The sequence below is a fragment of the Microchirus variegatus genome (assembly GCF_963457635.1).
Source record: "Microchirus variegatus genome assembly, chromosome: 6".
NCBI classification, from domain to species: domain Eukaryota; kingdom Metazoa; phylum Chordata; class Actinopteri; order Pleuronectiformes; family Soleidae; genus Microchirus; species Microchirus variegatus.
Window position 1 is genome coordinate 9,295,536 of NC_139807.1, and position 13,865 is coordinate 9,309,400.

A 13,865-nucleotide genomic window follows, 5' to 3' on the forward strand; every position below is an offset into this window, starting at 1 on the left:
GAAACACTTGTGTTATTTCTAATTACCAAGAATGATTTATGGGTTTTATGTGAAAAGGAAGACGTTCATATTTATTCCCGCTGCTTGTGTTTTTGCCGTTTCCCCCCCGATAGCGGTTGATTTTCCTCGTCACCCGCTGACAGAGTTTAACCACATTCATAATTCATATATGCTTTTGATGGATGCACAGAGATGTAAGGGAAAGAGGAAAGGAACGTGTGGGAGGGGAAGGAAGAGAGGGAAGGAGGAGGAGGAGGGAACTCACAGCGGGAGCGGATGTAGCACTGCTGGCAGTTGAGGAGGCCGTTTCGGATTCGGACGTCGGTTCCTGTGGTTGTGTCTCCTAACTGTCCCTTACACACGCCACACTGAAGACACAGAAACAGAGGTTTTAAATATGTTGTTACTGAAGGTACATCTTTATTTTTTAACAAAAAAAGAAGCAAGGATGACAAACATAAATCTACATTTTAACATCACTCAGGTTTCTAATTCATTATTTAGGATTTGAAGCAAGAGTTGTTTTTAATATGCATTTGACAATAAATATCTTGTATAACTGTATCGTGTCGTGTGTGTCAAGTAAAAAAAGAAACATTTGTTCTGGACTATTTTCAGCTGCATATTTAGTGTGCCGGTAAATCGTTTTTATCAAGATATGAGCTTTTATGATCCATGGGTCAAAGGGTTAGGGTTAGTGGATCCGATATCAGAGAAAGAAAATCCAATATAATCTTACGAAAACTAAATATTACATACATGGTTCAGCTTAAGACACCAAAAAAAGTAATGTGAGCTAAAACTTTCATTTATTTTAAGATGAAAGAAAAAGAAAAAGCAAAACAGACGTGTTTCATTTTGTATAATTCTCACATCAGTACCAGACAATGACTCACAACTACTGTGATATCACTATCTGTATCAGACATGGAAATGTGGTATAGAAGTATCCATGTTTTCAGCAACAGCAGCAGGAAGCAGATTATTAATCTTACCGTTTTAATCATTAATAATCAGGTATCTTTTTACGGGCTTGCCAATATCTGATAAAACATTTTTGAAGCTATTATGATGCAGACTAAGACTTCTCACATATGAACATTCTTATAAGGACTTTTTAATGTAGCTAATACAGTTATTACAGAAATGTGAGCTAAAGCCCTCTGGTGGGCTGTGTTGGTATTACAGGAGGAGGTGAGAGATCTTAAAAATAAAGGTATAAAGGTTTTTAATGAACAGTCTTGTAATCGAGTTTTAAATAATCATAGAATATTTATGTTTAAAAATAAAATAAGATGTTAATCTTATATTGTGGAGTTAACTTCAGACTGAAGTAAATTCAACTGGTGAATATAAAGCAAACAAAGCTCAAGACCAAGAGTAACAATGAACCTCAAAAATGTTGATATGCAGACATTTGATTCAAAATTCAAATGTTATTTTCTGCATCATATATAACATTAAAAAAAGGCTTAAGGTTTGAACTCTCTCACTCTGTTGAAAATCATATTCAGATCGGATCTATGCGACAGAAAATCCTGTCCGGACATTAACCGGAAATCCTCCCGCCAGCTCCCTGCATGGTCACATTTCTGATAAAGTCAGAAAGAGTCCATGTGAGAACAGAGCAGGAAGAGATATTCATCTACAACGAGTGAACGCACTGCCTCCTGCAGACTCCAGCCTGGCACCTCCCCTCGCCTGCATGTTCCTGGACATGATCCTGCTGCTGCTGCTGTGGACACGTGACTCAAGACAATCTCTCAACTGTGTTCGGAACACAATGTCTGGAAAATATCTGAACACAATACTCCAGACGTTTTCCAGCATTCATTTTTGTTTTTGTCACCCACCTTAAAGCATTGAATGTGGAAGTAGAGGCTGAGAGTTTCTATGATCATCGCGGCACCTTTTCCTAACGGCTGCCCACAGCTGGAGCACAGCTTCTTCCCACTGACAGACCTGCAGAGGAAGAACAAACAAAAGGCACTGAAGCTTCTGTATTTGAGAGGCACAGTGGATATTTAGAGTAAACGTGTGTTTGTGTTTGAAATAACTAATAGTATTGATGCACATGATGAACACTTTAAAATAACATATTTAGCTCATTATCACACTTTCAGTGGATGATCACATAAGAACACTTTTAGAGGCTTTACACATTTTTGTTCACAGTAACACGACAAATGCTGCTAAAAAAAAAACTTAATTATTTCACCCAAACGATTATTTGATAAAATGATGTTTTTGATCACCTTTTGTTCAAGTAAATACATTTTGTGTAAATGATGCATTAACTTGTTCAATTTAATTTAAGAAAAAAAATGTCTGACAAAATCTGGCAACCGATATCTGCCATCATCATCATCACCGATTAAAGATCAGTTTCAGTCGACCTTAACTAAAATTCAATAAATAATATAATAATATATTTAATCATCTCCACATTAACAAAATGGTTTAAAAGCCAGTTGATGTTGTTTATAAAGCTGTCATGATATCAACTTGCTGATTAAGATGATACATTTGTAGTTTCTTAAATGAACATAAACTTCATGAAGGTTGGTGGGTGTTTACTGTGGTGCATGTTATGATACGAGTGGAGAGCAAAGCAGAAAATGACAATGCAGAAATGAACAGTCAGTCCTCCTCTCCTCCTCCTCCCTTCTTGTCTCCCCGTGGTCTGTTTGTGATGCAGTACCTGTTCGGTGATGGAGGCAGTGTGTCTGCAGTGGGTGGACATGCTGCAGGAGGCTTTGATGAGCTGCGGCTCATGTTATTATCAACGGGACCAGCCCTGGAAATGGATAGCAACATGCAACATGATGATGATGATGGTGACTCATACATACAGTGACACAATTGGCTGCTGGGAGTCGAGACGTGAACCAATCCAAGCAGCGGTGAACTAAGAAATCGACTCAGTGCAGTTTGGGCAAAATCCAATCTCACTTTATTCTTTTAGAATCTCGTCTTTCTCACCATTTATGATTCTAGTTATGCTTTAAACACTGTTTTCTCCTGGTTGTGGAGTAGTGTCACTTCATACTATGATTCTGGACAATGAGGGAAAACTACATGGATAAGATGCCACCTGCTGGCCAAACAAGGGAATGTTATCTGCAGCAATGATTATTTGTTTTATTGCAATGTCTTTGTTTATATGCATCTCTGTCAGCAGCATTAATCAAAAACTACTGATCAGATTATTTTTGAAATTTTATGGAGGGCAGTGACGCAAAGAAAATCCTGTTAATTATAAAACATAACTTACAGCAAAATGGCAAAGAATTTCATGCATGAAATAAAAACTTAAGGACAGAAATTGTGTCGGGACAGGAATACAACAATATAAATTAAGTAACTACACCTGCACAAGTCTAATATTTACTATAATTAATGACAGAATTACACAACTGATCTGTGCAATAGGAAACTGACAAACTAAGAATTTCAGTGCATGGTCTGCACTGCAGTGTTTTTATTATGCATGCGACAATAAACTTTCAAATTTTGAATCTGAATCTTGAAGATAAACTGCTGTAAACTCATGTTTTGATGCCAGTTTTTCAGTAAATTACTGATTTTAAAATGGCTGATTAATAATTTTCCTCTAACACACACACACACACACACACACCAACACACACCTCCTCTCTCCTGCAGGTCGGCCGGCCTTGTTGCCGTCCTCTGTCAGATCTTGATGTTTCTTCACTGGAGTAGAGGGGTTCATGTGAGGAGCTTTTTGGCCATTCTGCAGACTGTGACCCAGTGTTTCCTGCTGACTGCTGCTCTGACTCACTAAGCTGAGGAGAGACAATGCGTTTGTCATCATTTGTCAGTGTCTTTGACACACTTTACTAACTAGATTCTCGTAAGGCTGATAATAACATGTATCTTCTATTATCTAATGGCTGGATAAAAACATAATCAGTAGAGATCATGTTTTAGTGTGGGAGTGCCACTGTGTCAGAGAACGTGTTGTTAAACTAGTAAATATGCAACATTTACTGATCGACTGCAGAGTTTGCCAACCTTCTGCCTGTTTTCATGCTGTCATCAGCAGTGCTGATGTCACTGGTTCTGTCGTTCTCCCTCCGTTTGCCCTCCACGCTCTCCACACTCCCCCTCTGCACCAGGCAACGAGACACAGGTAAAAGTTAGATGAATTTACAGAGAATCATAAATGTATCAAAAGGAAAATCGAAAATCGAGCAGTTATTCACCGACTGCCTCTCCAGTAGTTCCTGTTTGCGTTCCCAGTCGGCCAGAGAACGGACGATGGTGTCGTGGGGCTCGGCAGTGGAGGAGAGCTCCCCGCGGCTGGGGGACGGCAGAGCCGAGGAGCGAGGAGTGAGAGGCGCCACGGTCTCCTCCAGTATCCTACGCTCCTGTTTGATGGGAGATACACATGTGACTTAACTTACAAGTCTATCAAGTTAGTCGTTTTATTTCATCAAGCTTTATTCAAAAAACTCCTGTATTGTACATTAATGCCACAAACACACACCTCCTCATGGAACTTCTTCTCCTCCTCCGCCACCTCCCTTTGCGCTTTCTCCCACTCTTCCTTCAGCTTCTCCTGCTCGCGCCGGTACTTCTCCTGTTACCATGACGACAGACACATGACATGCAGCCAGAGCCTCAACAGGGAGGAAGGAAAACTAAAGTGCCTGCAGGTGAATGTTATTTGCAGAGATGATCTGCAGATATTGCAGGCAACAAAAGTGGCTTTGGGAGGATTTTACAAGGCTTCACTCTTAGGCTTTGTTAAAATCCCACAACCAGACTACATCAGAGCTAAAACCCATTACCAGGCTACATCAGATTCTATGAGAGATGCTTTTAATGTGTTTTCTGAGTATAAACTGAGTGCAAAGGCTTGTGGTTTCTCTGTTATGGCTAAACACAAATGCTTATTGGGGGATAAAAAGCAAACAAACGCGACGAGAAGGAGGCAAAAGGCTAACAGATCATGCAGAGACTGTTGGGCACAGGGTTCCAACACAATTCACAATCTTTAAATTTCCTTTAGGTGGTTACTTCATAGAATAAAGGGTATATGTGTTTCAAAATTATCTTACACATCTGATAAGATTTGTTTTTCTTTCGCCACAGTTGTGTATGAACCCTGAGAAGAGGACAAAAAAAAAATCAAAGATAAATGAATTAAAGTGAAAGTAAACTGGCAGGACAGATGACAGAGCAAGCACAGAGACAGCGTGTTGTAAAACAGGGAACAAGCACATTAATGCGCCAGACATTCATCCATTCTAGTGCATCTCATCTCAAACAGCCAACTGCAACAACTTTTCCCCATCACTGTTCTATCCCGGGACCATTTATCAAGATGCTGCAGAGGAGCGGAGTTTGTCATAAATGGATCCATTAAGTGCTGTGGACCTGAGATGCACCTCTGATTGGCTGAGGAGAGAGAGGGTGATTTGGGCAGCAGCAACAGCAGCGACATGGGACAGATTCCTCGTCTGTATGTGTGTGATTTAGCATCAGATGGAGACAGGGGAGAAAAAAATAAAAAAACAACTAGAGGTTCTTCCACTGCACAACATTCCCCTCTAGTGGTTGAAGTGTGTACTGGAGTAGTAGGGATGTGTTTTCAGGGGACAATGTGCTCAACGCAAAGACGCATACGATGGGAAGCTTTGCAAGAAAGCAATGAAATGTGGATCATTTTGACTATAAGATGAGCAGCAGGTCAGATAGCTCTGTGTTTTTGGGGGCTGCGTATTAAAAAAAACAAAAAAACTTTAATTTTGTGACTCGACTGGGTATCAAACCTCCTCTGTATGGTGTTTAACATGCATGTGCGAGTGTATCTGTGTTGCATTTAGAGAGGCTGTGTTTTCATAATATACTCAGCACTGTTAAAATACTTTTCCACTCAGTTCCAAATGTGTGGTGCCAAATATTTTGCCCTTTATTTCATTATGACATCGATTATTAAACCAATTATCTTTAGTTGCTACGATGCAAGAGTCATAAGTCACTTCAGCATCAAATCCCCACAGTGCTAGTGCCTTGCTCTACCCCGTTCAACTCGTAACCTCGCAGCAGACTCATGCGCCATGCTTCACCCTGTGATGTGAACTGTGTACCTGCAGCATGCGCTCCTGCTCTTGCTGCCACCTTTCCTGACGCTTTCGCTCCTCATCCGGGTCCCAAGACCAGCGGTCGGCCCGCCTGGTCTGAGGCAACACCGGCACTGACACCTGATAAGACCCCCAACACACACACAAAGAAACACACACACACATATATATCAACATGCACAAAATAACTCCCCCACACACGCAGCTCAAAAATAAACATGCTCATGTTCACACGCACACACACCAGAAACACACACACACGACCACCAAAGGAAAAGAAGAAGGGAAGAGAGGAGACAGGAATAGTTGGTCTACCACAACAGCACAACTCCAATTCTAGCCAAACGACTCCTACTAGATAGAGAGTAGACAGAGAAAGAGAGAGATGAGCTCAAATGAAAACAGACGCAGTTTCGGCCACCGTCTACGTCGTCATGGTCGTTCATGCTACATCGACAGCTCTGTGATGACATCACAGCCCTGACTCTGTGATTCTGACGTCAATGAAACAAACCACTTTGTCTGAATATGAGACAAGATTATGAGTGTTGATAAAGAAAGAATCATTAAGCGTTTGTGCTCTCACAAAGCCCCTTAAAATGTTAAACCTGTAGGATCATAGAATGATATTGTTTTTCCAGTTAAAGTGAAGTAAGTAAGAATTATTGGTGAAGTTGCACGTTGCAGCTGAATCTCCCTCACCTCATCCTTCCCTTCCAATATGAATTAGAACTTATGTCGCCTTCATTTAGTATCAAAACTTGAACAAAAAAATGTTTAGTTTGTCCATTGCGGGCTATTGTAAAAAAAAGTGATGGCCCAAAATCATGGCTCCTGATAATTTAAATAATTTGACCTACATTTTATACACTGGACTAAAGGAGTTACTGCAGGACATTGCAGGATTTGCCAGAGGAGTGATACATTTTAATCGAAAACAAATGATTTTACTCACGCTTCCACTGCGTTCTTTTCCTGCCTCTCCTGTAAAGTAAACAATAAGAGACAGCTTCAGTAAAAATACTATTTAAACACACTCTTATATTCATTTTCAATAAGGGCACATAATGAAATGCTGAGCTGTGGTTTGAGAACCTGAGGAGGACAAAAGACGAAGAGAAGATAGGAAGAGAGACAACAAAAGGCAACAAATATGAAGCATGATGATCATACAGTTGATGACAAGAACTTCAGTTAAACAGATCATACAGTTATATCATTTTTAATTTTTTTTATAGGGATGCCTTGAGATCATATTTCCGTGGTCGATACCAATGCAACAATCTCTTCCAATACCGATATCAGTCCGATAAAAACTCAGCTAAAATGCTGTTTTTATTTTTACATTTTTAGGATTTGTGGATTATATAGAATTATAAATTTTCATTGGTCCAAGTTCTGATCTAGTATTGGACTGATATCAATATTCATAGCCATTTTGTTCCAAATTTTTGGAACCCCCTTTTTTTTTTTTTAAATGCCTTTTTAAAATTCATTCTTCCCAATCAAACTGAAACAAAAAATAAATCAAAGCTATGGGTTGGTAAATTGGACAGATTTAAGTCTGTAGCTTTTCTACACTTACCAACCTTACACTGTAAGAAACGATTCTGTGGTGATGTAGATTTGAATTAATGTATCAGGTAAAATATATTCAATATAATTGTGTTTTTGGTTTTGAAGCAAATATTTAATTACATTTCAAATAAAAATATTTGGAATAAAATCCACCCATTGTAGTTAAATAAAATATAAGCATTGTGTTTGCTTAATCCCAAAAAAACTGAATATTGAGTGAATTCAAATTAATGTAATCAGGCAAATTTTAATTGAGAAGCACTTCCTGTCAAAGTGTGCATTTTTTGAATGCAGCAGGCTATCATTTAGCCACAAGACATTTGAGGAGCATAGACAGTGAATGTTCATCTACTTCGACATTGCTCAAAGGTAAGAAAACTTATTTTATTATCACCTGGCTTGTAAGAAGAACGCATGAAGGCTATATTACAATATAAAATGAGCTATCACAGAAAAAGAGACTCAGCAGCAACATAAAGTTGGCTTCTGTTGCCAAGGCTTTATGTTAATGTACATCAGTAGGCCTAGTGTGATTTTGTTGCGCTATAATATGAACACTGCATTATACATTTAGGAAGAATTCATGTATTGAAGTCAAACTTATTTTGAAGGATGCGGCTTAGCATTCCGCTATCATGGTTGCTATCTTGCTTCCTACGTCACTTGCGTGTTGATATATCCTCAGTATGTTTTTATAAAATGACGTAAATAAGTACATTGAGTTTAATGTTAAGGTTAGACACATTAACATAAAGAGATATATTGGGAGTTATCGCTGAAAGAGCATCTTATATTTCGGACGGCACTTGACGCACTTCCGTTAGCTTTACTTCCTGTGTGGGGCTCGTTTTCCCGGGCAGCTAACGTAAGTACTCTCTGTTGTTTCGCTGTTGTGTTGCAACTTGCAAATGTGAAGGCAACTTACCTAAACACACGTGAAGTAAGTTTATCAACAGTGTTACGTTTTAGAGCCGCAATTATATTTATTTTCATGCTTAAATCTGTTAATTTTAGTGTGGTAATGTCCGGTCCACAGCACTAAACGTTAGCAGGGGGGAGGAGCCTAACACGGCATAGATTTTTTCAATTTTCAATTTTTCAATTTCAGTCCATGAACGTTTTAGACTGGAAAATATATTATAATAATTATAGGTTAAAATCACGTTATGTTGACATTGGTGTTTATATTGGTGTTGGGGAAATTTCATTTCAATAAAATGCTTTCAGTTTTCACATGGGTATGATTATCATCTGCAGAAATTTGAAGCTGAAAAGCACTTCTCATATCTAAAACTGTGTGTTTTCCTTAGGTGCAGCCAAATGAGATGGCAGTGTTAAGTCTTTGGATTCAGAGCGACAACAAGGGGTGATCTTCTGCAGCATTACAGACTACAGCACAGCAACTTCTGGCTTGAAAATGAGACTGTAGTTGCAGTTTACATGTTGTGCTATGTTCAGCTTCTACAGAGCTAGCGATTTGCACATTTGAAAGTGCTGCTATGTTTGTAAATTAGCACTGATTTGTACACTTATCCCACTAATGTCAATGCCATTTCTATTGTGGTTAGTTCTAAATGTGTTTTACTCCATACAAATAGTTTTGGTACATGCACTTCTGGAGAATTTTTCTTTAAGATCATTATTAATCCAATTTAGTAGCTTTGTGAGGTGCGCAAGCATGGAAATACATCATCACTGTGTAAAATGTAATTTATTTTTGTTTTTACAAAAAAGTTTGGAGTCAGTATTCTGTCCTATTCAAATTTCTGGTTTGAAATAGGACAGAATAGGACAGCTGTTAATTGTTAATAAACATGTTATTTGAGTATTTGTTTAGTTCTGTATTTTCTGGGCTATAGACTAGTTATTCCTAAGAAATATTTTTTTTATATTTAATTGATTGGATTGAATACATTCAAATTAATGCACAGATAAATGTAGTTGATTATTAATCAATTATATATCATTGATATGTAGAATTAAATAAATTTTTATTAGTACAATTTACACATTCTCTTTTTCAAATCAACTCAATATGTTTGTTTAGATTTTAATTAATTCTGTACTGTTTTCTATTCAGATCTACTCATATTAAATGGGTAACTATTAAGGGTCTAATTTAATTAAAATTTACTCAATACCAAACATTGTGAAATTCAATTAATAATATTGCTTGTAATCTGTTGCCTCATTTTTATTGAGTAGATATGGTGTATCTTTTCTTACAGTGTAGCTTTAAGATGTAATGCCAGTTTTGAAGGTCCAGTGTGTCACATTTAAGAGGGTTTATTGGCAGGAACAGAATACAAAGGTAGCAGTAGGGCCTTGGTTTACATTTGACATTTTGATGTGGATGCCTACTACACAATCATCCTTTTTGGTAAAGGCCACCGGGAGGGGTCACTAACTCTTACACACTGGACCTTTAAAGTCACACATAGAACTTATGATTTCTGACTCATTGTAGTAAAAAAAAAAAAGATAAACATTAACAAACATTTAAGATGGAGAGTGAACATATGAGAGATCATCCTTTTAATGACATTTCAAAAATGAGTTGAAGAAAAGTGGACAAAGACGTGACTGAGGTGCTGCCGTCACACACGATGCACCTGGGGGACGGACGTAAAACAAGCTCCAACGATGAGTGAGAGGTTTTACCTGGTACAGCGAAGAACTCGCAGCGTAACTTAGGGTTGCTGGTTGCCAGAGGAGACCTGACACAGTTTGCAAGCTCTAAGGCGAAATAAAAAAAATATGCAGGTGGAGGCAAAAGAGAGAGAGGAAAGAAAGAAAGGGGGAAGGAAGTGATTATGGATAAACCCAGAGGATGGAATGGACATTGAAAGAATTAGAGAAGTCCATCAGACTGAGGTCAATCACTTTTTAGGTTGTTTATCTTAAATCTACCTTCTTGTAAATTATGCGTTGTTTATCCTGGGTCATTAGAGTCACTTGTTAATTTTCATCTGGTTTATATTTAGAATAATTCATATTGAGTTAAAAGTCAGACTAGACTTCAGAGATGATCCAAAATTTGCACCTGTCTAGGATATGACTTTAGTGTCAATTTAAGGGACATAAAACTTGAAGTCAATTGTCAAAATAAGCTTTAAAAAAACAAAAACAACAAAAAGATATATAAGAGAAATATAAAAGAGAGAAAAAGAAAAGCGAGGAGGTGCATGGAAAAGAAGCTGCTGCTTAAGTATGTGTACATGAATACTTCACTGACCTGCTTTGATCTCCTGTGGCGGCTGTGAAGCAGCTGAGCTTCGTTCACTCTCTCTTTTCATTGACTCCTGGGAACTGAGGAAACTCGCCTGCACAGAGGTTCAGATATTAAATGTTTGTGTGCTTTTCTTCCATCATAATGATTCTTGATGAGTTTATTCTTCTGTTCTTCAGGCAACCTCACCTGTGATGTCACAGGCTGATTTTGTGGTGCCATGACCCCCGACTGGACGAGACTGGAGAGGTTTTGAGCTGATGGCTCAACCTTTCTTTCTTCCTTTTTGGCTTCTGAAAATACACACAAAAACATTTAAAATAGATTCTAGGTCACATTTCATCAGTTCTTGATCAGTAAAGGTTTGCAGCTTCTACAGGTTACCAGAAGGCGTCAGTATACTGAGTGTCACACCTGTATGAGGAGCTGGGTGAGATGCAGCATTTGAGCTGTTCTCTTGTGAAGCAGCTGCTGCCGTCTGGTTTCCAGCCTTCCAAAATATCTCCTGTGGCTTCTGCAGTTCCTATATGGGCCACAGAATCATTATACATTTAATAACTAAAGCATAATGTAAATTTCACTCAAATATAAAAATATCAAATGCTAAGAGTTGCAGAAAAACACTATACACACAATAGCTATTACAATGCTTTATCATCAAGAGTAAGTGTTAATCCTGACCGCTGGAAGTGAGGTTGGACGACTGAGAGGCGATGAATGCTCAGTGCCTCTCTCCTCTTGGAAATCCTCAGAAGCCACTTCAGTTCCACCTTGTGCCTCTTTGGCCTTTGCCGACACTGGACTTCCTCCTGGTGGTGACACGTGTGGACTGTGGTGAGCAGGAGACACTGCTGCTGCTGAAGAGGAAGCGTCAACAGTGCTGTTGGTGTAAGAAGGAGACGCCTCGAAATGAGGAGGAGATTCCCTTCCTCGGCTCTCGGGTGAAGTGGGGACGTCACTGCCTCCTATGTTTCCGTTGACACGAAGGAAACCGTCTGCCTGTAGATCAGAGGAGGATGTTGGTTTTAATTTAGTCTAGGACCGTTTAAAGAAACTCAATGCAACTATTTTACCTAAAAACAGCTTATTCAGACTCATACTGTGAACCACAAGCAAGCTCAAATGTAATGCCAAACTGTACTTTAGTCATTAATAACCATTCAATCTAAAAATGTGCATATATCTTTAACATTCAGTGAGAAAATGTTTTAAATTATCAATAATTTTGTTCTGTTCCATTACAACAAAACCTATAAAGCCTGTAAAGTATTTGTATCATTTCAGTTCAGTTCGAATCAGTAACAGGTTTTATTTTTTGTTCATGCGAACCATTCAACAGCTCTCACAAGTAATTGCAATTTGAGCCTACAGAGGGCACTGCTGTTCAGCAAGCCTACACTGTGTTGCAGTACGAGTTCATGTATTTTAAAATAAGTCCAGAAATAAGTCAAAAAGATGATTTAGAGAACAGGGAGTAACCCAATCATTGGACACAGACTTTTTCCTGATATTCTGATACCATCAGTCTTAGATACATTTGTACAAAATCTAATCTGTTTGTTATTGGTACATTGCCATATGTGTAAAGCTATTAAAATATCCTTCTTCTGTTTTACAACAGACAAGATAAACAAACGTGAATCTAATTTTATGACAATAACCATTTAAACAAATAATATAAAAACATGTCATTTCTTTAAAGGAATACTTACTAAATCTACAACACTGACGGATAATGTAATGTTTATTAGCAGCATATCTTGGTAAGTGTTACTAAACAGTTGGCTGTACCATATATGCTGTGTCCATTATCATAATTGATTCTGACCGACACCTGCTCCAACATAGCAGTTCATTAGCGCCAGAGCTCTCATTTATGGCCATTACCAGCCTCTCATCTCTCTCTGTTTGTTATTTGCTATTCATCTGGCTCACAACAGCACACTGGCCCCCAAAGACAAGGACGTACTACTGTATATGTAAGGAGTTCCTATAGTGAGCGGTAACTTAAGACACACTGGCGGAGTCGGGGTGAATGCAGCCTCTCAGTCTGCTCCCCCTCCTCTGCCTCCACCTTCTCATCCTAACCCTCGCTGCCTGTGTGGGCCCGCTTTGTCTGCTGGGAGCCCACTTCACATAGAGAGGTTCCTACTTGTCAACTTCTTAAGTCAATAGGGAACAGAGGGCTCCATTCAAAGCCGGGCTCCGCTCAGACTCCCGACAAGACATTCCAGAAAATCGCTGTGCTCCCTTTGGTCTGATAATAACCGGCCCCTCCCTCTCCGCTGCAACAAAACATAAGATCTCATTATGAATATTTCCATTTGGGAAGTTTTTTTTTCCAGAAGAAAAGGAAACGGATCCTTTTGCGAGCACTTTGAGCTAAATTGAAACATTACGCGCTTCTTCTGCAAAAAGGAAGACTCGTGTTTTTTTCCAGAGAAATCCGTTGGCTCATCACCATAGCGGCTCTGTGGCATTCTAATGTAAATGCCAAGAGAGATGAAGGGGAATTTACCCATCAGCCCTGCAAGGAGGCCAACCAATGCTGGGAAGTAGCCTTAAGAAAAGTGGTCAAGGCCTTAGCCGTGCCTAAGACATGTACCAAAATTGTTTAATTTAACTTAAAGGATAAGCATGGTAATGTTTTATAATAAGGAGATTAAATCACAGTAATATGATATTTCTAATGTAATAGCTTGGTAATGAGAATTACTATAATCTAGCACTCATGTAATGCCTTCATATTTACATTAAATATAAAATCCATCCTCCTCAAAGTCCCACACACATCTCCCATTGATATTTCCAGGCTATTACTGTGTGATTTCTATAGAAATAAGATGGTTTTATATTATATAACTTTAAATGACTTCCATATTGCAACGAAAATATTACCTTTCTCTATTTCTTCATTATTACTGTACTGTTCAGTGCTACTGAAACCC

At 38.6% G+C, this 13,865-nt stretch overlaps 1 protein-coding gene across 2 annotated transcripts in view; it reads right to left on the bottom strand.

Moving 5' to 3' along the window:
* LOC310929123 (LIM and calponin homology domains-containing protein 1-like) overlaps positions 1 to 13,865 on the bottom strand; it is an 85,296-nt gene that overhangs the window by 2,408 nt on the left and 69,023 nt on the right. For both annotated transcript variants that reach the window (XM_083891834.1, XM_083891835.1), the window contains 12 exons: positions 11,599 to 11,916; positions 11,332 to 11,440; positions 11,107 to 11,210; positions 10,924 to 11,011; positions 7,066 to 7,094; positions 4,511 to 4,603; positions 4,227 to 4,391; positions 4,036 to 4,130; positions 3,651 to 3,806; positions 2,702 to 2,797; positions 1,854 to 1,962; positions 266 to 368 (listed from right to left, as the gene is read on the bottom strand). In XM_083891834.1, the coding sequence (XP_083747960.1) occupies positions 266 to 368; positions 1,854 to 1,962; positions 2,702 to 2,797; positions 3,651 to 3,806; positions 4,036 to 4,130; positions 4,227 to 4,391; positions 4,511 to 4,603; positions 7,066 to 7,094; positions 10,924 to 11,011; positions 11,107 to 11,210; positions 11,332 to 11,440; positions 11,599 to 11,916 (1,465 nt within the window). The remainder of the gene's footprint in view (positions 1 to 265; positions 369 to 1,853; positions 1,963 to 2,701; positions 2,798 to 3,650; positions 3,807 to 4,035; positions 4,131 to 4,226; positions 4,392 to 4,510; positions 4,604 to 7,065; positions 7,095 to 10,923; positions 11,012 to 11,106; positions 11,211 to 11,331; positions 11,441 to 11,598; positions 11,917 to 13,865) is intronic.